Source organism: Phalaenopsis equestris, unplaced genomic scaffold (assembly GCF_001263595.1).
Source record: "Phalaenopsis equestris unplaced genomic scaffold, ASM126359v1 Scaffold000002, whole genome shotgun sequence".
Taxonomy (NCBI): Eukaryota; Viridiplantae; Streptophyta; class Magnoliopsida; order Asparagales; family Orchidaceae; genus Phalaenopsis; species Phalaenopsis equestris.
The window spans coordinates 59,305,558-59,332,317 of NW_018164444.1; the positions used below are offsets into that span (position 1 = coordinate 59,305,558).

At 33.6% G+C, this 26,760-nt stretch overlaps 1 protein-coding gene across 1 annotated transcript; it reads left to right on the top strand.

The window, feature by feature from the left end:
• LOC110022239 (ENHANCER OF AG-4 protein 2-like) lies at positions 1–26,597 on the top strand. The gene is given in 13 exon segments (XM_020721081.1): positions 1–375; positions 785–861; positions 18,810–21,422; positions 21,529–22,027; positions 22,725–22,833; positions 23,259–23,371; positions 23,474–23,661; positions 24,069–24,485; positions 24,487–24,619; positions 24,696–25,161; positions 25,910–26,002; positions 26,088–26,183; positions 26,267–26,597. Coding segments are annotated over 12 exon segments (4,887 nt in total). The 5' UTR covers positions 1–264; the 3' UTR covers positions 26,156–26,183; positions 26,267–26,597.
• Positions 26,598–26,760: the final 163 nt, after the last annotated feature.

The following is a 26,760-nucleotide window of genomic DNA, read 5'->3' on the forward strand; positions in this document are numbered from 1 at the left end:
CGCCCTCACTGATACTTCCGCTCGCCTATCTGCCGACGTGTGCTCATCGAAACGCACTGCTCGGCTCTCGCCGGCGAGGTAATGTGGTGACACCGCCGCCCGATGCCGTCCACCGATCGCCGTCGATAATTTCGTTCCGGCAACGTAGGCGTCTTGTCGTTCAGCGCAATATCGCGAATCGTCTTCTGTCGTGGGGTTTGAGTGTTCGCTTCTGTTACGGAGAGGCGGTTGCAGCGGCTAGGGTTTTTTCTTGCTGCTGTCGCCATGGCTCCTGGGAAAAGAAAGGGAGCGAACCGATCGAAGGAGAAGGGTGATTTACAGATTGGGGATCTCGTTCTTGCAAAGGTCAAGGGATTCCCTCCGTGGCCGGCGAAGGTGCGTCCGATGATTTGTGCTTTCTGCGCAATGTTTGATTCTCCTTATCCATTGCGGGATTTTCCTTTTAGACTGGGGAGGCAGAGGTTGTGAGGTTCCGGTGGGTATAAGATGATTTTTTTAAAATTTGTTTTTAAACTCTTTGTTAGTATTACTGTTATTTTTTGGGGATTAAAATATAATGGGATGTTAGCTTTGCTTTTTGTTCTTTTTTTTTCATGATTTTTGGTGACATGGATGTAGGAAACTTGTGTATTCATTCACTTCGGTTTTAATTTCTGCAGTAGGTTGCCTTGTATTGCTCTATCTTATGCCGGGAAGGAATTTTTTGGATTAAGAATTGCTGTAGTTTGTATAATGTCTATATTTATTTGATTTTTTGCTCAATATATGTACTGTTTTGGTTCAGATTTGTAGGCCGGAAGATTGGGACAGGTCGCCTGATCCGAAGAAGTACTTCGTGGAGTTTTTTGGAACTTCTGAGATGTGAGTACAGATATTTCCTTGTTTCTGAGCAGTAGATCTCAATTTTTTATTATGCAGCGCGGCTTTACTTGCATAAATAACCTGCTTTTCATTTCTGTTGAAGAACCAGTATTCTTTCTTCCGTGGTAATTTCTATTGTCTTACTTTATTCATTGGTAATATGAAAAATTGACCGGGAAAAAGGCCTCCTGCATGTAAATAGGATGGCAGGTCATATCAGATTATTAGAGATGGGGCATTTACATGCATAGCACACAATTCTCATGTATTTACATATCTGCACCTCAGCTTTTATATTTGCACACATAACCTCAAATCCTTAACATCTCATAAAAAAAAAAAAAAAAAAAAAAAAAAAAACTCTTTCTTAAAGTGAATTACAACTTTAATGCATAGGTTTAAAGAAAGAAAGTTTTATGTGAATATGAAAGCTTAGGTGTGAGATATGTAAAGACATATGAATTGTGTACTAGGTATGTAAATGGCCCTAAAAAAAAAGAAAAAATCACATGTTACTGTGAATAAGTTTAACTTGAGCTTGAATTGAAATATACTCTGGTGATAACATAAAACATAATTCATATGGTATACATAAACATTTGGTGTAGTAAGCAACATGAAAGATCATAGATGTACTATAATAAGAACAAGAGTATGGAATGGAGAAAGGATATCAGGCATATTATTAATCCGAGTGTTGGGTTACGAATAAATTTTGATAGATAAGCTGACTTTGTTAAAATTGAGAAAATTATGATAAATTTTTCAGTAAAACTTGGAATGAGATTGTATTTGACTGACAATTGGAGCGGCACTTTTGGAGTAAAAGTGGCAGAGTTGTGAAAAATAGACTTGCGTGTTTTGGACGGGCACAATGAAGAGTAAATTATGCATCAATAAAACATGTAGATGGAATTAACATTGAATGAGTAAGAAGGAAAAATGTGGATGAGAGTTAACATAGTTGGAAATATGCAAAATGATATGCACAAAATAGAACTAAGATTTTAGGTTCCTTTTAACAAGATGGCTAGAGAATGAGGATTTGTCTGTCTCAACCCAAATACTTCCTGTAAGATTAATATTGCCAATGAAGAAAGACCTATCCAAGATTGCTTTATTATCATGAAATAACAAAATTATTGTATTTTTAGTTGGCAAGGACCTTAGGAAAAAGACAATTAAGTTGAAGAGCTGCTATGTTTCATTTAATAAAATGCGTGAAAATTTTCCTTGTTTCTTTGTTATGGTGGAAGGTATTGGAAGATTTTCTCCATCTTTACAACTTTTAGAATATTCCATGGAAAGATGGTGGAATTCAATTCATTTTGGGAAAGCCCGTCCATCATAACTCTTGAACTGAGTTCCTCTTTGGATCTGGGTTATTTTGGGAAACAAAGTAGCTCTAGTACCAGTTATAATTACACAGACTGATGCCTTCCATTTATTTTAGTAACAGAGAGATAGGAAAATTGAAGTAAATCCCTACTGGAAAATGGGTTTTGTTGACATAAGGGAGTAAGCACCATAATTCCATTGTGCTTGTCCTATATTTGGGATGTTGATTACATTAAGTTGGAGAGGAACTGGTATTGCTCCGACTATTGCAGTCACTGCTGCCTGATCTTGAGTCTTGCTTTATATGGTTTTCTTTTGAGAGATATTACAGAGAAGTAAGCATGGGGTAAGATTTGTGCTAATATGTTTTCTCAAGTGGGTTCGCCACAATAATACAAGACTCCTTGTAGAGGTTGTAGGGCTAAACATTAGATATTTATTCAAGATATCTTTAATTTGGGGCCAGCTTTATGCATTCTTAATTTTTAGTTCATTTTTTTGTGTTTCATGTGATGTTGACTCTCTTTGGACATTTTTTTTCATCGCTTGTATTTTGAGAGGTGTATCACTTTTTGGTATTATTTTGCTTGATCTCCTATATTTTTTGGCAATAAGGCAATAATTTTTAAATGAGGAATTGGAAGCTGCTGTCTTTATTCTGATATTTAATTTCCTATTCTTGATCCATGATAGGTTGAGATTGTTCATCTTCTATTCCATTTCATTGGATGATTATTAAGTTTCGTTATGTTGTTATTCATCTATTTAGGATTTTTTCTTTGGGCTTTCACAAGGTTTTAAGCATTGAGTCAATTTTGAGCCATTCTTTTCTCGCACAAGTCTTATAGTCTTATTTGGTCTTTTTGTCCAGCTCTTTTTTTAACTTATCTAATAGCTGTTTTTGTTTGTTGGCTGAACTTGCAATTCCGTATTTGACTATAATTAGCTAGTTTTATTATTGTATGGGATAGTTCATGTTTACTTATATTTTGGGTATGGTTTAGGCATTATGGTGATGTGGGGTTTTTTATTACATTGTTGGTGCTTGTCCTCTTGTGCGATATAGACCTATGAATTTTTATGAACTTCTTGTAGGAAAGGAAGAAGAAATTGGAGAGATCCTTTGCTTCTAAATTGAAAGCAACTATTCAACAGTTTTCTTAGAAAAGTAAAAAGTGAACCCTATTTAATTATAGAAATTATGCTTCTAAGTTTTTTCAGTTTTAGTGTTTCTTGGGTTTTTCCTTGGTTTTTTCAGTAGATTTTTCTAGTAATGATAATGGATTTTTTTTGGCTGGTTTGCTTGTGCAACACACCTTGATATTAAGAGTAAGCGCTTGAAGCTAATTCTAGACTGAAAGATACATTGCATGCAATAAAGTTGTTGAGGGATCCCAACTCTCACTCAACTAGTACCTTTGGCGCTTTTTCTGAATTTTAGGGTCATTAAGTGAGTACTAACTAGTATCCCTACTACATCAGTTGCTTTATTTGGTTTGGGTGTATGCTGAACTCCCCTTTTTAGAATATTTCGTGTTTTCTAATTTTATTAGATTTTGAACTTAGTCTATTTCCTACCACATTTATTGAATTTCTTACTTTTCAATCAGTTTGTGGAAGATTTAACAAATTTTACCAAAAAAAAAAAATCTTTTTGCATGACTTTCCTATTTTAAGTTCTGATGATCTCATATGCTTAGGTTTCTGAACCTTCCTGTCCAACTAAAATTGGGATTGGAGGAACAAAATAAGATTCATTATAACTTGACTTATGGCACTTCTTTTGTAGATATTTTGAAGGTCAATAGAAAAGATTATGACTAGTTCCTTATAGCAGCTAATGGAATAATTTTGATGTGGCGTCGATTTAATATCGAAATAAAATTGTATTACGATACCAAATTGGGATGTGGATGCTTTATTTGATAACTTATGGGCTTCATTTGATTTTTTTTTGTTTTCAAAATTTAGAATAACATAGATGTTTTAATGACTCCTTTCTATGATTGACAACTAATCAAGAAATCTAAAAAGATGACAAAGAGGTTTTATGAAGAAAAGCAAGTAGTGCAGTTTACTAAGAAACTTTTTTATGGCAGCCTTATTTAGGGTTTCTTGATGTCTTCCTTTTGTACCTCTTGACCACAAGAAGGATTTTCGTGCACACCGTGGGAGTGGAAGAATAGTTTAGAAATCACTGGAATTCAAGCTAAGGAGACTCGCAAATCATTCAAAAAATATTGAAATTCATGCCTCACACTTTTAGCTAGAAAAATTAAGTTTGTTGTTAGGCATTATTGTTTACGCTGAAATTAGATGGGAGAGAGGGAGAGAGGGGGAGAGAGGGGGAATAATAGATGATGGGTTTTTCCAATAATTCAACTTAAATGATGAGATCAATTTGAAAGGAACTAAATTAATTAAAAATGCTAGATACAAGCTATATTTATTGGAAACTAGACAATCTATAAGCAAAAGTGATTATGCCTAGCCGCTAAATAATAAGACGTTTACTTATGCAGGTAGTTTTTTATGATATTTGATAACATATCAAATGGACTAGATAATAGTCAACCAAATCAAATAATAATTCTTAAATTGAATTCAAATTATTCTACTTTGATTGGTGACTTGATGTTATATATGAATTGATTATGTGGATTTTAGGTTTGATCCATTCGAAGTTTTTTCAATCTTTATTATTTTCTTTAAAAATTGACTTTTTGATGGGTTTGCTTGGAACATGTCTTAGTTGATGTTTTGCTACTCATTTTTTACGAATTTAGGTTTTTTTCTTGAAACATGGGCCATTTTATTTGTTTTAAATGTGAGTTGAGTCCATGGACCTTGATTTGTTGGAACTAAACTATGAAATTATTAGATTGCTTAATTCTGTCATAGTTGAATTGAATTAAGGTTTGTAGAGCGTCTGAATCTTGACTTCTTGTTCTCGATCAACATTATTTAGAAAGTAAAATTTTTATTTGACCCTTCAATAATGCGGTGAATCTAGAGAATTTTGTTGTCAGTTTTTGGCTGTGTTGGTAGGTTTTATTTCACATACAGTGTAGTTGTGTTCACATGAAATTTTAGTAGGTATCCTTTATGCTGAAGTTAAACCATTTTTAGTTGCAGCAAACTTTTTGGTTAAGTTGGTTTTTTTATTTTTTTTCTTTTTTTGAGTAGCCATTCCATAGATGGGATTGAACCATAATAGCTATCCCATGAGTCAGGGTTATTCAGATTCGATCTAATGTGGAACCTATTCTTTTGGCAATGCATTGTAACCCTCCAGCCTGTGTGAGTGCCCCCCTTTTGTCAAGTTTCCATTTTTCTTAGATGTTAAACATTATACACTCCTGTTACCAACATGTTAATTCATCTTCTTGTATGTTGTAAAGGAATTTTGCATTTGCAAGTCGGTAAGGAAATTTACATAAATACCACACGATTCTTATATATTTGCATATGTAACAACCAACATTTGATATTTACCCTTATAACATCTTTCTATCATAAACTTATGCATGCATAACTGCATTTCACTCTTAAAAGGTAGTGATGGTGGTATTTTTTATGTTATTTTATAAATTTGAGTGGTATGTATGTAATATGAATGTTTAGGTGTTAGATAAATACATAAGAATGGTGTGATATGTATGTAAATACCCTTATAACATCTTTCTATCATAAACTTATGCATGCAAAGCTGTATTTCACTCTAAGGTAGTGATGGTGGTATTTTTATGTGATTTTAAAGATTTGAGTGGTATGTATGTAATATGAATGTTTAGGTGTTAGCTATGTAAATACATCTATGTAAATACATAAGAAATAAGAATGGTGTGATATGTATGTAAGTGCCCTTTAATAATCATACTACTTACCCTAGTTTAGTAATTTATCTTCTTTTCATTCTTTTTGTCTATTTTGTTTCTGCTTCTTCATCTCTTCATCTTTTGATATATCAGCTTTCTTTTTGATACCACAATCATATTACATTTGGTCTTCTTCATACATGATGGTCCTCTTAAGTATTCAATATACTTTTTGGTGACCCACTATTGGTTTTCTTGGGTAACTCACACATGGAGTTTGAACATGTTCTTTTGCAATTAATTGCTCTATTGTATATCAAAATATTATCTGGTTATTTGCTCGAGTAACTTGAGCAACTTATAACTCTGATTTGGTCATCTTCTCTTCTAATATTTTGAGTCGATGGAGAATGCTTTGTCCTTGATCTAAATTACTCATGATAATGATATTGAATGCTATACGGGGAACCAATGTACTGAAGCAAAGTCAGTCTGAGATAAGTTTAATATAAATGCATCATGATCCCAATTTCTAATTGATTCAACAATAATGATGTAAAAATTTGTGGAACTAGGAATTGAATGTTTATGCTATTTATAGGCTTTAAATGATAAGTATTATAGAGTGACATGAAAAATTGAAGTGGATTTGTCTCTGAAAACATTAGCTAATGTTTGTGTTTTCGTTTAGATGAGTTATTAAGATTTTATAAGGTATATTGTGATAATTGGATTGACAAACATTTTAATACAATATGAATTATATTGTGATACCGAATGATTGGAGAAGAATCATTTTGGCACCAATTTTAAGAATTGAGGTGATGGTCAAGATTGCTCTAACTACAGATGCATTAAAATTATGAGTCATATAAAGCTACAGACGAGCATAATGAATTATAGGTGTAGAAAAATTGCATCTGTTTCATAGAAGTTTCATATTTTTTGTGACGCTAAAAATTCTGTTTTTAGTGTTCTTTATAATAAATTAGATAGTAAATATGGTGAGATATATATATATATATATATATATATATATATTTAACTTAAGTGAAGTGTATTAAAAATGAAAATAAAAAAAAAATTTCTTAAAAAAAGATATTCAACATAGGTGGGTGAGCTAGTTTGATATTCTTTTCAATGAAGTTTATGAAAATACGATCGATCTTAGTGACCTTAATATTGTTAATAATAATAATATATTTTATTTTTATCGTCACATTAGTTAAAAAGAAGTTGATGAGACTTTAAAGAAAACCAAGGGCGGAAAGTTTGTATGAAAAATCACTATGAACTGATGATTTCTTGATTGAAGTGCGACACTATTTAAGAGATTTGAGAGTTTCTTGGTTTACTAAACTTATTAATATTATTTTAAAAACTAAAAAGATGTCTGAGGAGTGGAGGAAAAGTATTCTGGTCTCCATTTTGAAAAATAAAGAGGATGCACAAGAGTATGAAAATTATAGAGGGTTTAATTTGATGTGTAATACTTTAAAATTATAGGAGAAAGTAATTGAACATAGGTTGACATGTTCGAAAGATTTCTCATAATCAGTTTGAATTTATTTTGGGCAAGTTTACCATGGAAGCTATATTTTTATTGAGAGGTTGATGGAGAATTATAGAGAGAATAAGTAGGATCTACATATGATTTTTATTGATTTATAAAAATCTTATGATAAGGTTTCTAGAGAAGTCTTTTGGAGAGTTTTGGAGAAGAAATGTGTTGATATGATTTATATTCAAGTCATTAAAGATATGTATACTAGAGCTGTTATTTGTGTTTGAAGAGGAGGAGGATTGACCAAGTTTTTTCCTATTTCAGTTGGATTACATCAGGGATCGGCTTTATGCCCATCCTTTTGCTTTAGTTATGGATGCTCTAATTGGACATTTATAGAGGATGTACCTTGCTATATGTTTCTCGCTGTTGATATTCTTATTATGGATAAGACTAGAGAAAGAGTTCAAGAAAAACTTAAATTTTGTAGGTCTACATTGGAGGCCTTCGTTTGAGTAGAACTAAAACTGATACATGGAATGGAGTTTAGGAGTAGTATTTCTAGTGACAAAGTTGTAATTATGGGTGATCAAATGGTGTGGTGGAACCTCTGATTTTTTTTTTTTTTGTTGGGAAAACTGAAATTATATGCCTTCCTGATATAGATAAAAATGCTACTAGTAGAATTCAAGTTGGTTGGTTGAAGTAGAGGAATGTATCAGGCCTATTGTGTGATAGAAATTTACCGCTTAGACTGAAAGAAAAATTTTATAAGATGGTGGTGAGGTGGTGAGACCTGCAATGCTCTATGACGCAGAATGTTGGCCTTTAAAAGAAAATCATAAAACAAAGTTAAGTGTTGCTGAGATGAGAATGCTTAGGCGGATATATTGACTTGACACTTAGAGACAAAATGTGAAATTAATATATCCGTGATAGGATTGGCGTAGCTTCAGGGCAAACAAGGTTAGAGAGAGTTATCTTAGATGGTTTGGTCACATTTATCGTCAATTATCTGATGATCCGGTTAGGAGAATAGATGTTTTAATTCCACTTATGTTAAGAAAGGCAAAGGTAGACCTAACGAAACTTGAGCATATTGTATAAAAATGATCTTAATTTATTAGAATTAAATGAAAATATGACACTCAATAAGACGGAATGGAGAAAAAGAATTAATGTAGCCGACCCCACTTAGTGGGATAAAGGCTTGTTGTTGTTTTTGTTGTTCTTCGTAGAAGTTTCATATAGGAAAAAATGATTATGGAAGTGATTTTTTTGTTATGATAACTTGTTATAAGTTATATTATGAAATAATTTATTTCTATTAGAAGTATGAGGATTAGATTTATTTCCTAATATAATTTTATTTTCTTTCCTATTTTAGTTTTTTTTCTTGGATTATATTTATTTATTTTCTCTATTTTAGATTTTCCTATTTTATGTTATTTTCTTCATCTAGAAATAATTAATACGAATTGATTAATTTGAGATATTGTGTTATATATTTCATTTACTGTTATTTCTTTTTATTATCTTTCATATTCTAGGATTTGTGTAAATGTTATTTATACTCATTTCATATCAATAAAAATATTTCACTTTATTTTGAATTTCAACATGTTATCAGAGTTAAATTTTCGATTGTAGTCATCGGTGCTCTCTCCACAGTCGTTAGACTCCCTTCATGCAATCCTTTCTGCTGAAAGGGAGGGACGCTTTCTCCCTGTAAAGGCTCTGCATAGGCCCTCATCGCCAGAGTAGATCCATGCAGCCCCTCCAAAGCATTTTCCAGTGTCGACACCTTTCTAGGTCTGGGTTGGTCAATGATCGCTATGGTTTTAGGCATAGGAGCTCGTTTTGGAGTTTTTAAAAAATTATAGGCTTTCTAGACAAATGAAATGGAATATATCTATGTGTATGTTTTAAAAGACATGTCGACTGACATAGCTGCTGGTGTCATTGAGGCTATGGTTCACACCCCATTTGATCTTGTAAAACACTGGAAACAAGTAGCTTCTACGTCAAACTCTAGCATTCTGAGGACCATCAAGTCTAGGCCTGACTCCAGTTCAATTGTTTCAAAATTCCTACCAAGAAATATTGTTGATGTGAAGGCATGGAGCCATAATGTTGGTCTTTTATCATCACCTCCTACAAAGCATTCAAACTTGGATGCTGCATTGAAGCTATATCTGTGGATGTTGACTAGGTCTGAAAGGCTGCCGCTTGTATCCTTTGCCAATGGACTTTCATACATCGTATCTTTAGAAGGTTGAAGTGCTTTGTGGAGCAGGCTTCGGGCTGAAGTTGCTTGAGAATGTTTTTATGGTGTTTTTTCTTCGCAATATGGCAATTCTTACAAGTTGGAATGCTGACCTAGAAGGCACATTTGCGCCACCACCAAGGTCAATCAATGAGGTTGGCCCAATTTCGCCTTTGGCTTCGTGGACCTTTTCCTCGAATGCCCCTAACAGCTGGAAATCATCCCTTTTGGTTGGAAAACTTCTCTGTAGACCTTATTGATGCCTTCCTGCATTTTGCAAGTTTCTGTAGTCCACAAACTCTGGCAGCCACCTTTGTGGCGTTCTCCGCCACATACGTGGATTGTGAAAACGAAGGGAAGCTTGTTACAAAGGAGATCATCTTTGATTTGCATTTAAAACAACTTGTGGAAGGTACAGAGGCGAAACTAGAAGTATCATTGAATGGAATCCCAACAGCCGACCTACATGCCCTTCTCCGTTGGTGTTTTTCCTTGCTGCCAAAAATCTCTTTGCAAGTTTTTCTTTATTTTTTCTTTTGCCACTGGAAATTTTATAGCAACATGCTTTCCTCCGGAGCCTTTTCCTGCATCAGGTTCTTCAGAATCTTTCCTGCAGCAGGCCCTTCTTTGTAGCTTTTCTATAGTAGGTCCTCCACCGGAAGTCTTCTCGCAGCAAGTCCTCCTCTGGAGTTTTTTTCTACATCAGACCCTGCTCTAGAATCTCCCATCTTCAGACATTGCAATAACTGCAGCAAAAAAGCCACAATTAATTATTGAAGGTTTTTTTTTAATGTTGTCTACTTCCCTACAAACTCTCTTGCAGCATTGATTGTAGTAGTTTTTCGCCTACCTACAGACATTACAGTAACTACAGTTAAAGACAACCAAAGTTGTCTACTTTCTTACAAACTCTTCTGCAGTATTACTTGTAAGAGTCTTCCGTCTACCAACAAACACTGCAGAGATTGCAGTAAAAAACAATTAAGATTGTCTGCTCTCTTGTAAACTCTTCTGCAACATTACCTGTAAGAGTTTTCAGCCTATCTACAGACACTGCAGGAGCTGCAGTTAAAGACAACCGCAGTACGGGATAAAGAGTTCATGTTCTACTTCAGTGGATTTTTTTTGTCTATTTTTTGATGTTTTCAAATCCAAGTTAAACATGATTTTTAACCATATTTCAACTTAAGGTGGAGTGTCAAAAGCTATGTTAAGAAATAATTTTTTCATATTTTATGAGATTAGATTTATTTGCTATTTTATTTTAGATATTTTTTTCTTAGATTTGATTTATTTTCTTTCCTATTTTAAGTTTTCCTGTTTTATGTTGTTTTCCTTGTTTCAAAATAATTAATATGAATTGATTAATTGGAGATATTAAGTGCTATATCGTTTATTTCCTGTTTTTTATTGTCTTTCCTATTATATGATTTATGTAAGGGTTAATTATACTGTCTTTCATATCAATAAAAAAACTGCATTATTCCTAAATTTCAACACAACTAATGAAATAGAGAACAAAAAAATCTTAGCTTGATATGTTTTCATGTTGTGAAGGCATATAATTAAGTGACTTGAGAATTGATTTGTTGCACATATAATAGAAGTGTGTGAATGCCTTATTGTTATTGAGCATAATGGAGTACTGACTAGTATTAACGTCATGACCCGCTTGGATTTATAGTTAACGAAGACGGGAACGGACGATCAAACGCTACAAATCAATTTTTTTGTTATATATTTTTATCACTAACCATTTAATATTCAAATATTAATTGAAAGAGCTACTAAAAAAGCAATTAAAATTAATAAGTAGAAATTTGTACATTTTTGTTTGTTGTTCGTCTTCTAAACACATTTGCTCATCTTTTATTCATGTTGTTCAAATGTTTAAAACTAAAAATAATATTAAAGCAACATAATGAGTTATCTAAAGATAACCCAGGAGTAAGCACACTTCTAGACTACAGTAATCTAAGAAAAATAATTTATTATGCATGCGAGTCTATAATAAATCTTATAATATGTTGGCATTTCATATTTTTATAAGCAATTTGATATATGTTAATGCATGTATCAATAACATTTTTTCTAAGTGAACATAATCTAAATTTCTATATGTTATAAAGTTCACTTTACTTTTATTGTATACTCTTTGCATACACATCTTTCTGCTTTGAGGATCACCGTCAAAACAACCTAACACACCATTAACCGATTCTAGCTCGTCGATGCAACGGTTAGTAATATAAATATCATAATTATCTAGTATAGAAAAATCCTACCTGCCCCTGATCGATATTTTTCTGTTAACATAGTGGTTAGCGATCTATACATCACAGTTATGTATGGTAGTAAACTTTCTTTACTCGCCTTTCACCGATATTATTCTGTCGACACAGCGATTGTTGAACTATCACATTTGTTTGGGTGGTAGAAAAATCTATATCCGCGCAGATACGCTGACGTCCACTCCTTGTCCTATTAGGGAGTGAAATCCTTTTCTGAACATGCACATACAATCATTCACATATAAACTATTTTATTTTTCATAACATACATTATTCCGAGATATTTTTATGCATCCACAAACATACATACTTTGCTGTGCAACTGTTCATCATGCATCTCTCATAACATTCATATATTTATCTCATGCACATTTTTCATACATGTCTATCTTGCATGTCTATCTTACTTATAATATCTATTTAAATATGATTCTCTCATGCATATATTTCATAAATGTTTTTCATATATGTTAATTATTAAGAAATTAAGAAGAACGAATATGATTTGGTCTGGTGTTAGGAAGCATTATCGACGACGAACATAGAGGTGAGATTAACTTTTCTTTTAATTTTTCTATATTAGTATTTTAATTATCATTATGTGAATATTAATTATCATGAGTCGATACTAGTGGTTTGAATTGGGAGGAGTAATTAAGTTTTATTATTGAAGAATTTTGGGACTTAATAGAAGAAGTGAGGTAAATTGTACAATTCTGCTTTGTCTTTTAGCTTAGAAGATATTTAAATATTTAAATTAATGTGCATTTTGAAAATATTTAGGATCTTGATTTCGTGACAATAAACTGGTAAAATACTAGAAAGGGAGTTAAGTGGAGGATTAGCTAATAAAATGATCTCCTAATAATTGAGGTGAGTAATTATATTTTTAAATTTCAGTAATTAACTTTATTTCAACTTTTATGTTTGATTTTATTGGTGCTTTATGATTTATTTTAATAAGATATAAATTATAGTTGATTTTTCATATTGTCAGATAGGAAAATATACATGTTAAATGCAATTATTATAATAGTTGCATAATAATTTAGTTTATGAAGATATTAGATTACTACTGGATCTTTATATTTTAATAAAGATCTATATCTTACTCATTGTATGACTAAATGTATATGTCAGATTATGATTTGACATTTATTTGACCTTTAGAATTAGAGCAAAGAGGGCATCTTTTAGATGCTTTGACCTTTATTTGATCTTTATAAATAAATATCTCACATGAAAGTAATGCATGCTTTGAAATGTGAAACGAAAATATGTTATATATGCATGTTTGTATGTGCATGTTCAGATGAGTTCACCCCCTAATGGTACAGACAAGAAACGTCATTGTACCCGCGTGTGTAGAGGTTTTTCTACCGTCCAAGACAAGTGTGATAGTTAGTTCACTAACCACTGTGCCGATAGGATAATATCAGTCAAGTGTGAGTAGACAGAGTTCACCACCTTAGACAATTGTGATGTATAGTTTGCTAACCGCTGAGCTGACGGGATATTATTGGTCAAGGGCAGGTTATAGTCTTTCCACTATAGACAATTGTGATGTTTATATTACTAACCGCTGTGCCGACGAGAGCCGATAGGGTAATATTGGCCAATGGTGTGTTAGTTTATTTTGATGGTGATTCTCAAAGCAGACATGTCTATATAAAGATGATAAAGTAAAAATAAAATTAACGTAAAGACATATATAAATTAGAGCATTTTTATTTAGAGAAAGTCATTGTTGCATGCATTAGTATATTAGAATATTTCATATGAAAGAATAACATATTAAAAGATTTCTTATAAATATATAAAAGATTAGCATGAATATTGATTTATTTTCTTTGGATTATTGTAGTTTAGAAGTGTGATTACTTATGAGTTATCTTTAGATAACTCATTATGCTACTTTAATATTTTTTTTTCAGGTTTAAGAATCTGATTAAGATAAATAGAAGATGATCAAATGTATACAAAATGCACGAATAACAATCAGAAAGGTACAAATTTTCAATTGTTAATTAAATTTTCTTTATTTAGTGGCTCTTGCATCAATATTTGAGTATTTAATTGTTAGTGATATAAATAGAAAAAATAGAAAATTTATTGTCCTCCATCTGATCGTATGTTTCTGTTTTGGTTAATTCCAAGCACTGGGTTAGGTCGTGACCATTAGAATTTGTTGCGGAGTGATAAATAATATCTAATTATATCTTATTTACATAGAAGAAGTTGTGTCCATAATTTTTTACATTATTTTTGAATATGCTTATAAAGGATATTGAAAATGATAGATTTTTGTATCTATTTTTTTTGTTGATATGATCTAGTTGATGAGATATTTTTGAAATTTGTGAGTGCTAGAAGAATGGAATAAGGAGTAAAAAAACATAGAATTAGTAAAATAGACATTGAGTCTGTGCTATGTAATTTAAATAGGCGTGATATTAATATCTATCAATCAATATTATTAGGACATAAATTGATAGCCAATTTTGATATGCTTTAGTATCTTGGATCTATTATATAGTGGATTAGTGCGAATGTGTTATTTCTAGAGTTAAGGTTTGATGTTTAAAATAGAGAAGCGATACATGAGTTTAATGCGATACGAGAATATCAGAAGCATTTAAAGGTAAGTTTTATAAGATTATAATTAGGTTGACAATGTTTTAATCTAAATATTAGTTAGTTAAATATTGATACCTAAGTTGAATATGGTAGAAATTATACTATTTAGATGAATGCTTGATAAAATTAGGAAGAGCTGGTTAAGAAAAATGATTATTCCCTTTGATTTCTCTTGAAAATGTTGGATTTTTAGGAAGATTTTACTTTTAGGATCTTCTTTTATTAGTATTTTCTATCCTAATATTATTGTTCTCCGAATGTTAGAGTCATCATCTTTATTTAACTTATAATCATTGTTTATACAATTGAAGAGGAATAATAATTTTTTTTCCTCCAAAATTTACATGGTATCGAGTCTGTAAACCACAACCTAAAGTGCCCTTTCGAAGACCAAACTGACGTATCGGTCAAACGAGATGCAACTGTTCGAGTGTCTCTTCCTTTGAAGACGCTGCCATCTCTTTATAAGCTGCTTGTACCTTCCTATGTCTCCTTTGAAAACATTGCTTCTCCTTTGAAGCCTTTTTGCCTTCCTGTCTTCGTTGAAGTTGACTTCTCCTTCATAGTCAGTGGGTCGTGCTTTTTAATTGAAGCGGCTGACTTCTCCTCCAACATAACTTAGTATTCCATGTCATTGTTAGTTATTTCATTTTCATAGCCTTTTTCATATCCTTCCAAACTCACACCACGTTCTCTCATGCCATCATATAAGTAAGTGATGATGACTAAAGTTCAATAAAATTCGACCACATCCACTGGCTACATTAATTCTAAAACCACTTCGGCTCACAATGCAACCCTTTTTTTTTCGATCTACATCGGTTGATTACCACTCATAATCTAGCACCTTGTCTCACTGTTATTAAACTTAACGGCACAACTATCTCAATTGGGCTCAACCCATAAAATTAATGATTGGTGGGAGAGGCAAAATTGGATATCTAATCACAGAAACTCTAAAGCCTATTGTCGACGATCCAAATCTGAAAAAATAACAGTTCAAAAATTTCCTAATTATGCCTTGGCTCATTAACTAATGAAACCTACCATAGTGAACCTCATCTATTCATATCCACTGCTCAAGATATTTGGGAGGCCGTTCAAGGTCTTTATTCAAACTTGGAGAATTCTTTCCAATTTTTTGAGTTAAAAACTCAACTTTGGAAATCAAAATAATGTTTGTGATATTACTACATATTACAACGAGTTGATAGCATTATAACAGAAACTTGATCAATATGATGATGACATTTGAGAGAATTTGAATGATTATGCTCACTGAAGGAATAAAGAAGAAAACGATCAAATCCAAATGTTCTTATTCGATCTTAATCGGAATTTAGACGTGGTCCAAGGTCACATCCTCGGTGGAAAACCCGAAACCTAAATTTGAGAAGTTTTCTCTGAAGTTAGACAGGAAAAGTTAAGAAAAGAATTTATGTTGTGCAACACTGAATCTTCTTGTTACACTAAACATGAGGGGATTGATACTTACAAAGAATGGCGTGAGAAATCATGGTGAGAGTATTGCAAAAAACTTGTCACATGAAGGAGAGATGTTGGAAGCTTCATTGTAAAACTACAAATTGAAAATCAAAATCTATGCGTGAAGGTTTTGCTTATCAATCTACTACTCAAAAAACTGAGGAGTGGCCTGCTAACCTGAACTCGACTCGACCCAGACGTGGGTAACTCGAACCCGATCCATTTTAACTTGTTTAATATAAGGGTAACAATAATTGATGTTAAATCAAGCTAATTTCGGGTCAATTTTGAGTCATTCTCCGGTCAATTTTGGATAGGCTGGTCGAATTATAGTAAAATTCAGGTTGGCGGGTCAATTTCAAGAATGATACGTCAACCCGAACTTGTCTCAAAAATTAAATGGGTTAAAAATTTTAACTAGAACTTGAATTTTTCTAGTCGGGTTCTAGTCGACTTGTCATGTTGGGTCAATTTTTGACATCTCTACTATGTATGTCGCCTTTTTTGAACTCTAGCATGTATAGTCCCTTTTTTTCATTGCATTTTTTTAGGAGAGAACAAAATAAAGTTTTGTCCACATTGGATTTTTTTTTCCAAATCGAAAGCTCTCAAACCTGTATATCCTCAACATTGATTATTCAACTTGAAAGTCCAAGTGAAATTATATAAGGAGAAAGTGTGTTGGATCTTGTAGATAGTGAAATTTCTACAACGTTAACTCGTGATTTTCATAAGTAAGAAGAAACATGAAAAGAAACTACGACAGTAGTACCATTTGATTTTGTCTTCTCACGGCAAAGAATAACTCAAAAGAAATGGTCTTTGAATCCTTTGCACTGCCCATAATCCGTTTTGAGAAGGGTTAGGAACAAGCTGGGAATAAAGCCAAGGAGGCTTATTGGATATTATGGACTCTTTTAAAAGTAGATAAGAGAAAGAAAGAGAGTTTGCAATAGTAGAAGCGACTATTCTCCAATGATTCAACTCAAATGATTGATGATTTACAAAACCAAATGATAAACTACACTTATGAGAGATTAGATAAGCATAACTGAGAGGGACCTATACTATCTAGCAATGCAGTGATGCTATCTTGTTAGCTTATTACAATAGTTGATATACTATAAATTGTACGTGATAATTCATGAATCTAATACTCTCAATCTTCACTCTTGATGGGCGGCTAAATTCCCCCTTGTATGACTTGATTTGTGGAATTACTTTTAACTCACTCATTGTTTTTTCAAGTTTTTTTTTTTTTTAATTTTCCTCAAACGTAGGTCGCCTTCATGAGGTTGCATATAATCATGTCTTTATAGATGAGTTGGAGTCATTTGACATAAATTAAATAAAAAATTATTTGTGATAACATGGGGCACCTTGCTATTTTTAATATAATTTGAGTTTGCTAGAGACTATCTGCTTTGTTCAATTCAGTAGTGCCTTGAGAGTCTCCCACCATCAAGTTTTGGGATATTGCTTTCAGAAGACTCGCTTAGGGTCAAAGGCAAGAGCTAGAATTTTTATTATTTGAAAAAAAAACTTGAAGTATATAAAATATACGACTTCTGATCTCAAGTGAAAATTGCTACTACAATCAATTCACCAAAAGGTGGTTGCAATGCTAAATAAGCCACAAAAAACCTATCTTCTTTTTCTTATGATGAACATTTAAGGAAAATAAGGAATTGGTCTTTTGTTGTGTATCTTATGTGGATTCTGGTTGTTTTTTTGTTAGGTACTGCATAAAGATGATAAATGAGTTTCTTTTACATTTCTTTTTTTGTTGAGATTTGTGTTCTGTTCTCCTAAAAGAAGTTTGAACAATGATGTCGAAGAATTTGTCTTGAAGACTCAGTTTTCCTGATGATGAAAATGGTAACAATTTTCTTTCTTTGGAATTAGGTTGGACATTTTTCAGACTCAATCTCTATCTTAACCTTCCTGGCATACTTTGTTCTTTTCTGTTTTATAACTGTGACTACTTCTGTGATACGACATGAGGTTTGTTTTCCATTTTGATTACAATTAGAGATTGAACTATGTTATGAAACACTAGCATGACTCCTTTTAAATTGGAATAAAAATTAGGAAGGATGAGGCGATATTTGCTTATTAATTGAACAACTATCACATGCGCCTTTTCAAATCTATTATCAAATATCATTATGGAGAACCTTGTTAGTTAATGGAATAAATCTTCTGAAGTCTTTTAATGGACGGCCTATTAAGGTTACAAATGAGAGTTTAATTGAATAAATTATTCGACGAATAAGCATTTCAACAATTGTAAACAAATAATGTGTCTCTACTGCAACCTTAGTCAAATCTTATAGTCAAATCTTAAATACGCACAAATCAGATGGAAGGAAAACTTAGGGGAATTAACTCAATTAAGCTTTAGGAAATCACTTCATCATGGAAAGAATCTGACTGGAACTTGCTCAAGTTTTGGCAATAAAGTGGTACCTTTATCTTCATCTTTTTGAAAAATCATTTTATTATTATTTTTTTTAAGGATGCTCGGATCTATAGACGGAATTCTCACCCTTATAAATTCTTTCTTCTTTGTTGCTTCCGTCTTATTCTCTTTAGAATTCTTTTTGCAGTGCTTTTGTTGCCCCGGTTGACATTCAAATATTTACTAATGAATCAAAAAGCAAGCTATTAGCTCGATGTCAGGGTAAAACCAAGTATTTTGCTCAAGCTGTGGAGGAGATTTGTGAAGCTTTTGAAAAATTGCAAAAATCGTCAAAGGAATTGGGAAAAGGTTCTTCTAATGCTGAAATTGGCTCTATATATTCTACCGTTCAAGATGAAAGTCAACATCTCAGTAGCAGTAACATTGACGAATTGGAAGTTCAGAATGTGGTTCTTGGTAACTCTGAAGATGATAAAATTTTGGATTCTGCCAGTGAATTACGTTTGGAGCCATGCTCACAGAGCCGTAAGAGAACTGCAGCAACTGAGCTAAATGATGCTGCTTGCGAACCAGAATCTCCAGTTTTAGCATTTAAGAGGAGTAAATCATTGATTCATAACAAAAAAAGGCGAAAAGAAGCACGAGAAACTGTGGCTGAACCTGCTTATGATGGTGATAGATTAGAGCAAAATGCTTCTGTTCATCCAGAGGACACTCACGAAAAAGTTTCTGTAACATTTCCTGTAAACAAAATAGCAGAGTCTTCTTTCAAAATCTGCATGGATGACAAAGAACATAATGCCCCAACTTCGTATTTAGAAACTAAAAATATCAAATGGAAAGATGACACAAATGGTCAAGCAACAACATCTGAAATCGTTTCACTAAAAAATGAAAAGAATGTCGATCTGAAAGTACAAAACCATGATATTGGTCAAGTTAAAATAAAAAAGCTTCCGCCTGCAGCTTGTGCTTCTGTTCCTGAAGGTAGTGTTAAATCTGTAAGTGAAGAATCTTCCCGGGATTCTAAGAGGTTAGGAACACAGAGCCGCAAGAGAACTGCAGTGAATGAGCTTAATGATGCTGCTTGTGAACCAGAATCTCCAGCTTTGTCGTTTAAGAAAAGTAAATCATTGATTCATAACAAAAAAGGGAGAAAAGAAGCACGAGAGACTGTGGCTAAACCTGCTTATGATGGTGATATATTAGCGGAAAAAGCTTCTGTTCATCCAGATGACACTCACCAAAATGTTGCTGAAACATTCTCTGTAAACAAAGTAGCAGAGTCTTCTCTCAAACTCTGTAAAGATGACAAAGAACATAAGGTTCCAACTTCATATTCGGAAACTACAGATATTAAACAGAAAGAAGACACAAATGGTCAAGCAACAGCATCTGAAATGGAAGCAAATGTAGATCTGAAAGTGCAAAAACATCATATTGGACAAGCGAAAATAAAGAAGCTTCCACCTCCAAGTCGTGCTTCTGTTCCTGAAGGTACAGTTAAACCTGTAAGTGAAGATCCTAAGAAGTTAGGAACACGTGTTAACACTGTAAAAAGTTACAAGAGTTCAAAAATATTGAAGAAAACTAAAGCTGAAAATGCTTATCCGCCTAAAGGGGTTCCCAAGAAGGAGCCCTCTACATCTGAAGGCAAGATTGTTCTTCAATCATCTGTAGAAAATCCAGTTGATAATTCTGTTGGGAGCGTGAAATGTGAGCTGGTTAACAATGGAGATGCTCCCTCGGCTAAACGACCAAAAAGTGAAATGATAGTTAATGCGCCCAAAAGCTCTAGTATGAGCAAGTCCTCACATTTCACATCTAACAAGAGTAGGAATAGTGTCAAAAACAGAACATTGGGAGCTCAAAAGGCTGATAACTTGGCACCCATTGCGGAGTCTCATGATAAAAACCAGCCGGATTTAGTGAAACCATTTAAGGAATTAAATGATGTTTTAAATTCTTCTGTAACCATTGCAAATATTGCCAAGAAGGCATGTAAAAAATCAGGCGATCTTCTGAATTCTTCAGTCTCTGGCGTGGATACAGCTAAGATGAGCAACAATGGTGTTAACAAGATTAGTTCTAAACCCCTTGGCACACTTGCTCCTCAGAGAAGGAGAGCAGTAAGGTATGTTGATGAAGATGATGATGATGGTGAAGATTGCAGAACTCCAATTCATCGGGATACTACTTGTACTTTGTCGAGGGAACAGTCAAAAGCTCATGAATCTGTTGGGTTGATGCACACAAAGCGGGAATCTTCCATAGAATCTACTGTAGATGTTTCGACTGTCAGAAAGGCTAGTTCTAGGATGAAGGAAAGTATTAACAACAATATGGGATTTCTAAATGTTGCGAATAATTGTTCTTCAGCTCCTAGCCCCTGTAATGTTGATGAGAAAAAGTTGGATTGTGCGATAGGCTTGCTTGCTAGCCAGAATTCCGTGAGGCAAAAAACCAAGGAAACTGTTTCACCTGATATTAGAGCACAGAGCACTGCACTTAAGACTTTAGTTAACCCAGGAAATGTAGGAAAGTTGGTTAATCTCCAAGATATTAAGCCTCCTATTACAAAACTACCAACCACCGTGAGTTCTGTTCAAACTCATAGCTCGGCGAAAACTATGGGGACTTCAAATTATTTACGCAGTCAGTCAATTTCGCAGAAGAACAAACCATCTTCCGAGAAATCTAAAGTAAAATCTACTGTTCTGGTGACCATGGATACTGAAAATAGGTCTGATAATTTTTCCCTTGAATATGTTGCTGAGAAGGATGTTCTGACAGGCCAAAGGTACATATGTACTACATTTTTTTTTTTTAAACTAATTCATTCCGCTTTTGCATTTCATTGGAAAAAAAATGTAAATAAAGATTTTTTTCTGTCAATTTGATATTAGGGAGGCCAATTCTGCTGATTTATTATCTGAGAGCAAATTTATGGATTCCATGTCAATGAGGCATCTTATTGCTGCTGCTCAAGCTAAGAGGAAGGAAGCACATTCTCAACAACTGTATAATGGAAGTGATACCCCTGGCAGTGCTCCTACTCCACATCGTAGCCATGGGAGAAGCCCAAACCTTATGCCTGCTACCCATATTTTTTCATCCAGCGATGTTCAAAGAGAGAGAAAATGGTTTCATGCCTCTGCAGACACTGATTCCCCTCCAGCTTCACAACAATGTCTTCCTCTGAATTTGGAAGAGCACGAAAGTTATGATTGTAGAACTAGTACAGGTTACCAACAACCTGGCAATTCTTTGAGTGGCGGTACTGAAGCTGCTGTTGCTAGAGATGCTTTGGAAGGGATGATAGAGACATTATCGCGCACAAGGGATAGTATAGGGCGTGCAACTCGTCTTGCTATTGATTGTGCTAAATATGGTATTGCCAGTGAGGTGTGTGTACCTCTTTAACAACTAACTTGTTGAAGTTAGGGGCATTTACATGCTTAGCGAACAATTCTTTTATATTTACGTGTCTTGCACCTTAATTTTCTTATTTACACACATAACACTCAAATCTTTAATATCACATAAAAAACAACGTCATTGCCAATTTTTAAAAGTTAAATACACCTTTATATGCATAGTTTTAAAGCGTGAAAATGTGATGTAAATATGAATGTTTAGGTGTGAGATATGTAAATGCATAAGAACTATATGAGAAGCATGTAAATTTCAGGTTATTATATCTTTAATTGGTGAAATCATTGTGGCCTATATCATCAACTTGCTTGAATAGATAATACCTACTCCTCTTTGATTGTCACCTTCTATTCCATTAGAGCACTTCTTATCAGTTATAATGCCCGTTAATGGTTAGTAAACCCTTTTCCTTACCCTTTTTCTGCTTAATTTTTCAGTGATGCTATCACGCATGGTTTTAATTTTATTATATCTGTAAGCTTTGTATAGATATAGAAAGTTTGTGAAGGAATTTCCATTGGTAGTCCATTTATGTGTTCTTGTTCGTGGAAAAGATGCAAATATTTTGTTTTTCCTGTTCTGTGGGGTTGAAAAATATGGCATACTTAATTTCACTCGACTGTTTTTAAAAATTTTTTTAGTGATTTTGAATTTTGATCGTGCATAGGTAGTAGAACTTCTCATCCGCAAATTGGAAGGTGAACCCAGCTTTTATCGCCGGATTGATCTGTTCTTTCTTGTGGATTCCATTACTCAGTGCTCACATACTCAGAAAGGTAAGGACTTGCACAAGACTTCCAGTGTTCTTTGTTGCCTACGCTGTGCTTCTTTTAGGAAGTATTGTGTTATATATATATATATATATATATATATATATACATACATACCACTTAATTCCTATGTATTTACATATCTAGAACCTTTTACATATATGCCACCTTACCTATGCTTGAAAATGTTTCATTTTTAAGAGTTAAAAATAGTGGTACTTTTGATTTGATATGAAAGCTTTGGTTGGTATAATTATAAAAGTAAATTTTAGGTGCTAGATATGTAAATACATAGGATTTGGGTGTTATATATATAAATTTCCCATATACATATATGGGGAGAGCTAGAGAGCTCATTTGCACACATATTCCATCTGGCATCCATAATTTTGTTGGATTTCACTTAGCCTTTCTATTTGGAATTTTTTTAGGCATTGCAGGTTCATCGTATATTCCCGCTGTGCAAACTGCATTGCCACGCCTTTTGGGTGCTGCTGCTCCTTCCGGAGCTTCAGCTCGTGAGAATCGACGACAATGCCTTAAGGTAATTTCCATGTAGTTTTTATTTGTAATTTCATCTCTTGTTAATCAATGAAACCGAATGAATTTTCAGTTTAAACTAATAAAAATTAAATGATGCTCAAAGGTTTTGAGGTTATGGCTGGAGAGGAAAATTCTGCCAGAATCACTTCTTCGTCGATGCATGGAAGAAATTGATGTTTCTAATGATGATTTGAATTCTGGGCTTTTGCTTAGGCGCCCCTCTCGTGCTGAGCGCTCTGTAGATGATCCGATCAGAGAAATGGAAGACATGCTTGTCGATGAGTATGGGAGGTGAGGAATTATTTATTTCGGTGAGGAATTATTTATTTCCTGTTTGTTTCATCTATGTAAATACTTGAATTTTATGGTTTTTTTTTTCTTTTTTTTTTGGGAAAACTGCTTGATGTGTCATTTTTACGAATTTCAATTTAGATTCTTGCATTAATTATGCAATCTATTATTCAACCTAACCAATATTATTTGCTAAGGGCTCAAATTATATTGTTGTAGCTTTTTAAACATTTATTCTTACTATGCTTTGTGCATGCGATGTCTTATTAGTTATTTTATTCTGTTTATGAGTAGGTCTGTAAATTGAAACATTAATGGTTTTTTTTTTTCCAGTGTTGAACATTAAATTTTATGTTTTTGTGGTACATCAGATAACATTACCTACTGATATCTTTTCATGCTTCCAGCAATGCAACATTCAAGTTTCCTGGTCTACTGTCTGCTCACGTTTTAGAAGATGATGAAGATTTTTGCTGCAGTCCCCCCAAGGGCATCGCAACTAGTTCTCCCCGTGAAGCAGTTGGTGGTTTGGGAAGCCATTTCTCTGGAAATCATCCTGTAGACAAACATCACCATATTTTGGAGAATGTGGAACGAGAGATGGAGATGGAAGATGCGCCTTCAAATTTCATCGACAGAACTGTTTCCTTCAATTATGCACTTCCTCATGGAGAATGTGATATGGCTGAGGAATCCACATTTAACAGTCAAAATGTTATCCCACCTCTACCTGCAGGATCTCCTCCTCTTCCATTTGATCCTCCACCCCCTCCACCACCATTGCCTCCTTCACCACCTCCTCTTCAACCCCCACCTCCATCCTCGTCCGCCACCCCCTCCATCACCTCTGCCTGCATTATTAGCTGAATCATCTCTCTCTCAACCTCCTTTGCCTTTATCACCATTTCCATATAATAGCCATCATTCCATTACTCAGGAATACTGCAGAACAGAAACTGTAAGTTTTTAAACTGGCTTCCTGTACTCATATTGTGCTAGAATATGTTTGCAATCTCTTTTTCGCTTACATGCAGGAAAATCCGTTACTCCCAATAACTAACAATTCCATCGAAGATTTGAGTGCTTCTGGAGCGAAAGATAAAGTGATTATGCAGCAATCTTCTAATTATGGAACTGGAGTTGGATACACATATTTAGCGCCTCAGGTTTCTCACCCCAATCAACTGTTTCAGCAAAGTGTTGCATCAGTTCAACACATACCTTCGCATCCCATTCCATCACAGGCAACCTTAAACCATTCCATTCCAAGTTGTCAGATCCAATGCAATCAGCCATCTTATGAGAAGCCAATTACACAACAACAAATGCCGCAGCAATATAACCCATACACCTTATCATCTCTTCCACATGGTCAGATGCAATATAGTGCTGAGGAGCAATGGAGGCCGCAGTCTGGTGATGCCAAACCAGAAAATTCTGGAGCTTGGATGGCGGGAGGGAGAACACCTTCGTGCTCTGGTGCACCTTTTGTACAGGATGGTATGTTGGGGTGTGCATTATTTGTTCAAAGCTGGAAAATCGAACTGAACCAAACCGATTAACTTTGGGTTATTTGTTTTGGTTTCAAAATACATTCCATTTTTTTGGTTTTCAAGAACTCAAAATGTGCCTTCTGAATTTTGGTTTTGTTTTAGTTTTCATTTAACCCAGCAAATCAAAAAAAATTTAAAAAAAATGAAATCAAATGGTGGATTCGTGAAATTATATTGATATTATAAAGTAAGATATGTAATTATTGATGTTTGTTCATAATCAAATTTCAGCTAACAATTAAATCTGGTTTTATTTATAAACTAAACCATTTAAACCGGATTATACTAAAGTTCGGTTATTTCAGCTTTATTAAAATTTTGATTGGTTTTATTTTTTGTATTTCGGACTTCGGTTACAATCTGTTTATTAAATTTGAAAACCAATCCTTCCATACTGGCCAAATGCTCACCCCTAATGGTATGCGTCATTTCACGTGCATTGATGGATCTACTATAAACTTTGCTAAAATCAAAGATACATTACACGCACTTCTTAATAACATAGAAGTATTTCAACATCGCTGTACTTTTGGAGGTCAGTATACTATTATTTGTTTAAAATCACTGTTGTAGCTCCTTAATTAAAGCTTAAGCACTATTTTGCTTGTTTATTTGGATAAGATTTGTCTCCCTTAAGAAGAAAATATTCCACGTTAGATAGGATTATTAATTTGAGTTAATTATTGAAATTGCAGGTTATTTTATGCTAAATATGGAAAGAGCATCATCAAATTCTATGATTTTTCATCCTCCACATAGCACAACACCATCTGGAACTTCAATACCGGGTACTTAATTATAACGGCAAAGATATACTTCACATAAATATCTTTGCATACGGTTCGTGATATTTTGGTTTTCTGCTTTCTTCAGGTCATTCCTTCCCTCAAATGATACCCAAAACAGACTTCCCTACTATTAATTTCTGGAGACCGGCATAGATTTGCTTATAATTGTTTAAGCACTCTGGTATGAACTTTTTTCTTTTCTATCTATGTAAGTAGTTACTCTCAAATTATAGAATAACATTTTTTTTATATATATTTTGCCAGCTAAAGGAGCTTTGGAGCATCTTGATTGCCTAGTGAGGTCTAATCCTCCTTTTATTTCAGCTCTTCAATCTTACGGGAGCTTTAAAATTCTGGATGATTATTGAAATATATTCCATTGTAATGGGGTTTGATAGATGAAAAAGAGGCAGCTAGTTTTGGCAGAAATATGTACATTGTAGGGTTGCTCTGATTTAAATAGTGCAGCAGTTGTCTCAGAGCTAAACACAAGGCATTGTATATCAAAGAATGATGACATTGTCAATATTTTGCCCATCAATTGAAATTCTAGTATCTTTTTGAATCTTTGTTCATGTTGCAGAGAATAATTTTAGTTATGTTCATTTAATTCTCAGGAAAAACAGTTATCTTTAGGTGTTTGTAACATTACCGTCCTCATTGTCCATCTGCTTTACTTTTTTTTGGTCGTCTCTTCAAATCCGTATTGTTTAAATGCTTATGGAGAGCCATTTTAGCTTAAATGTTTTCGATATTGT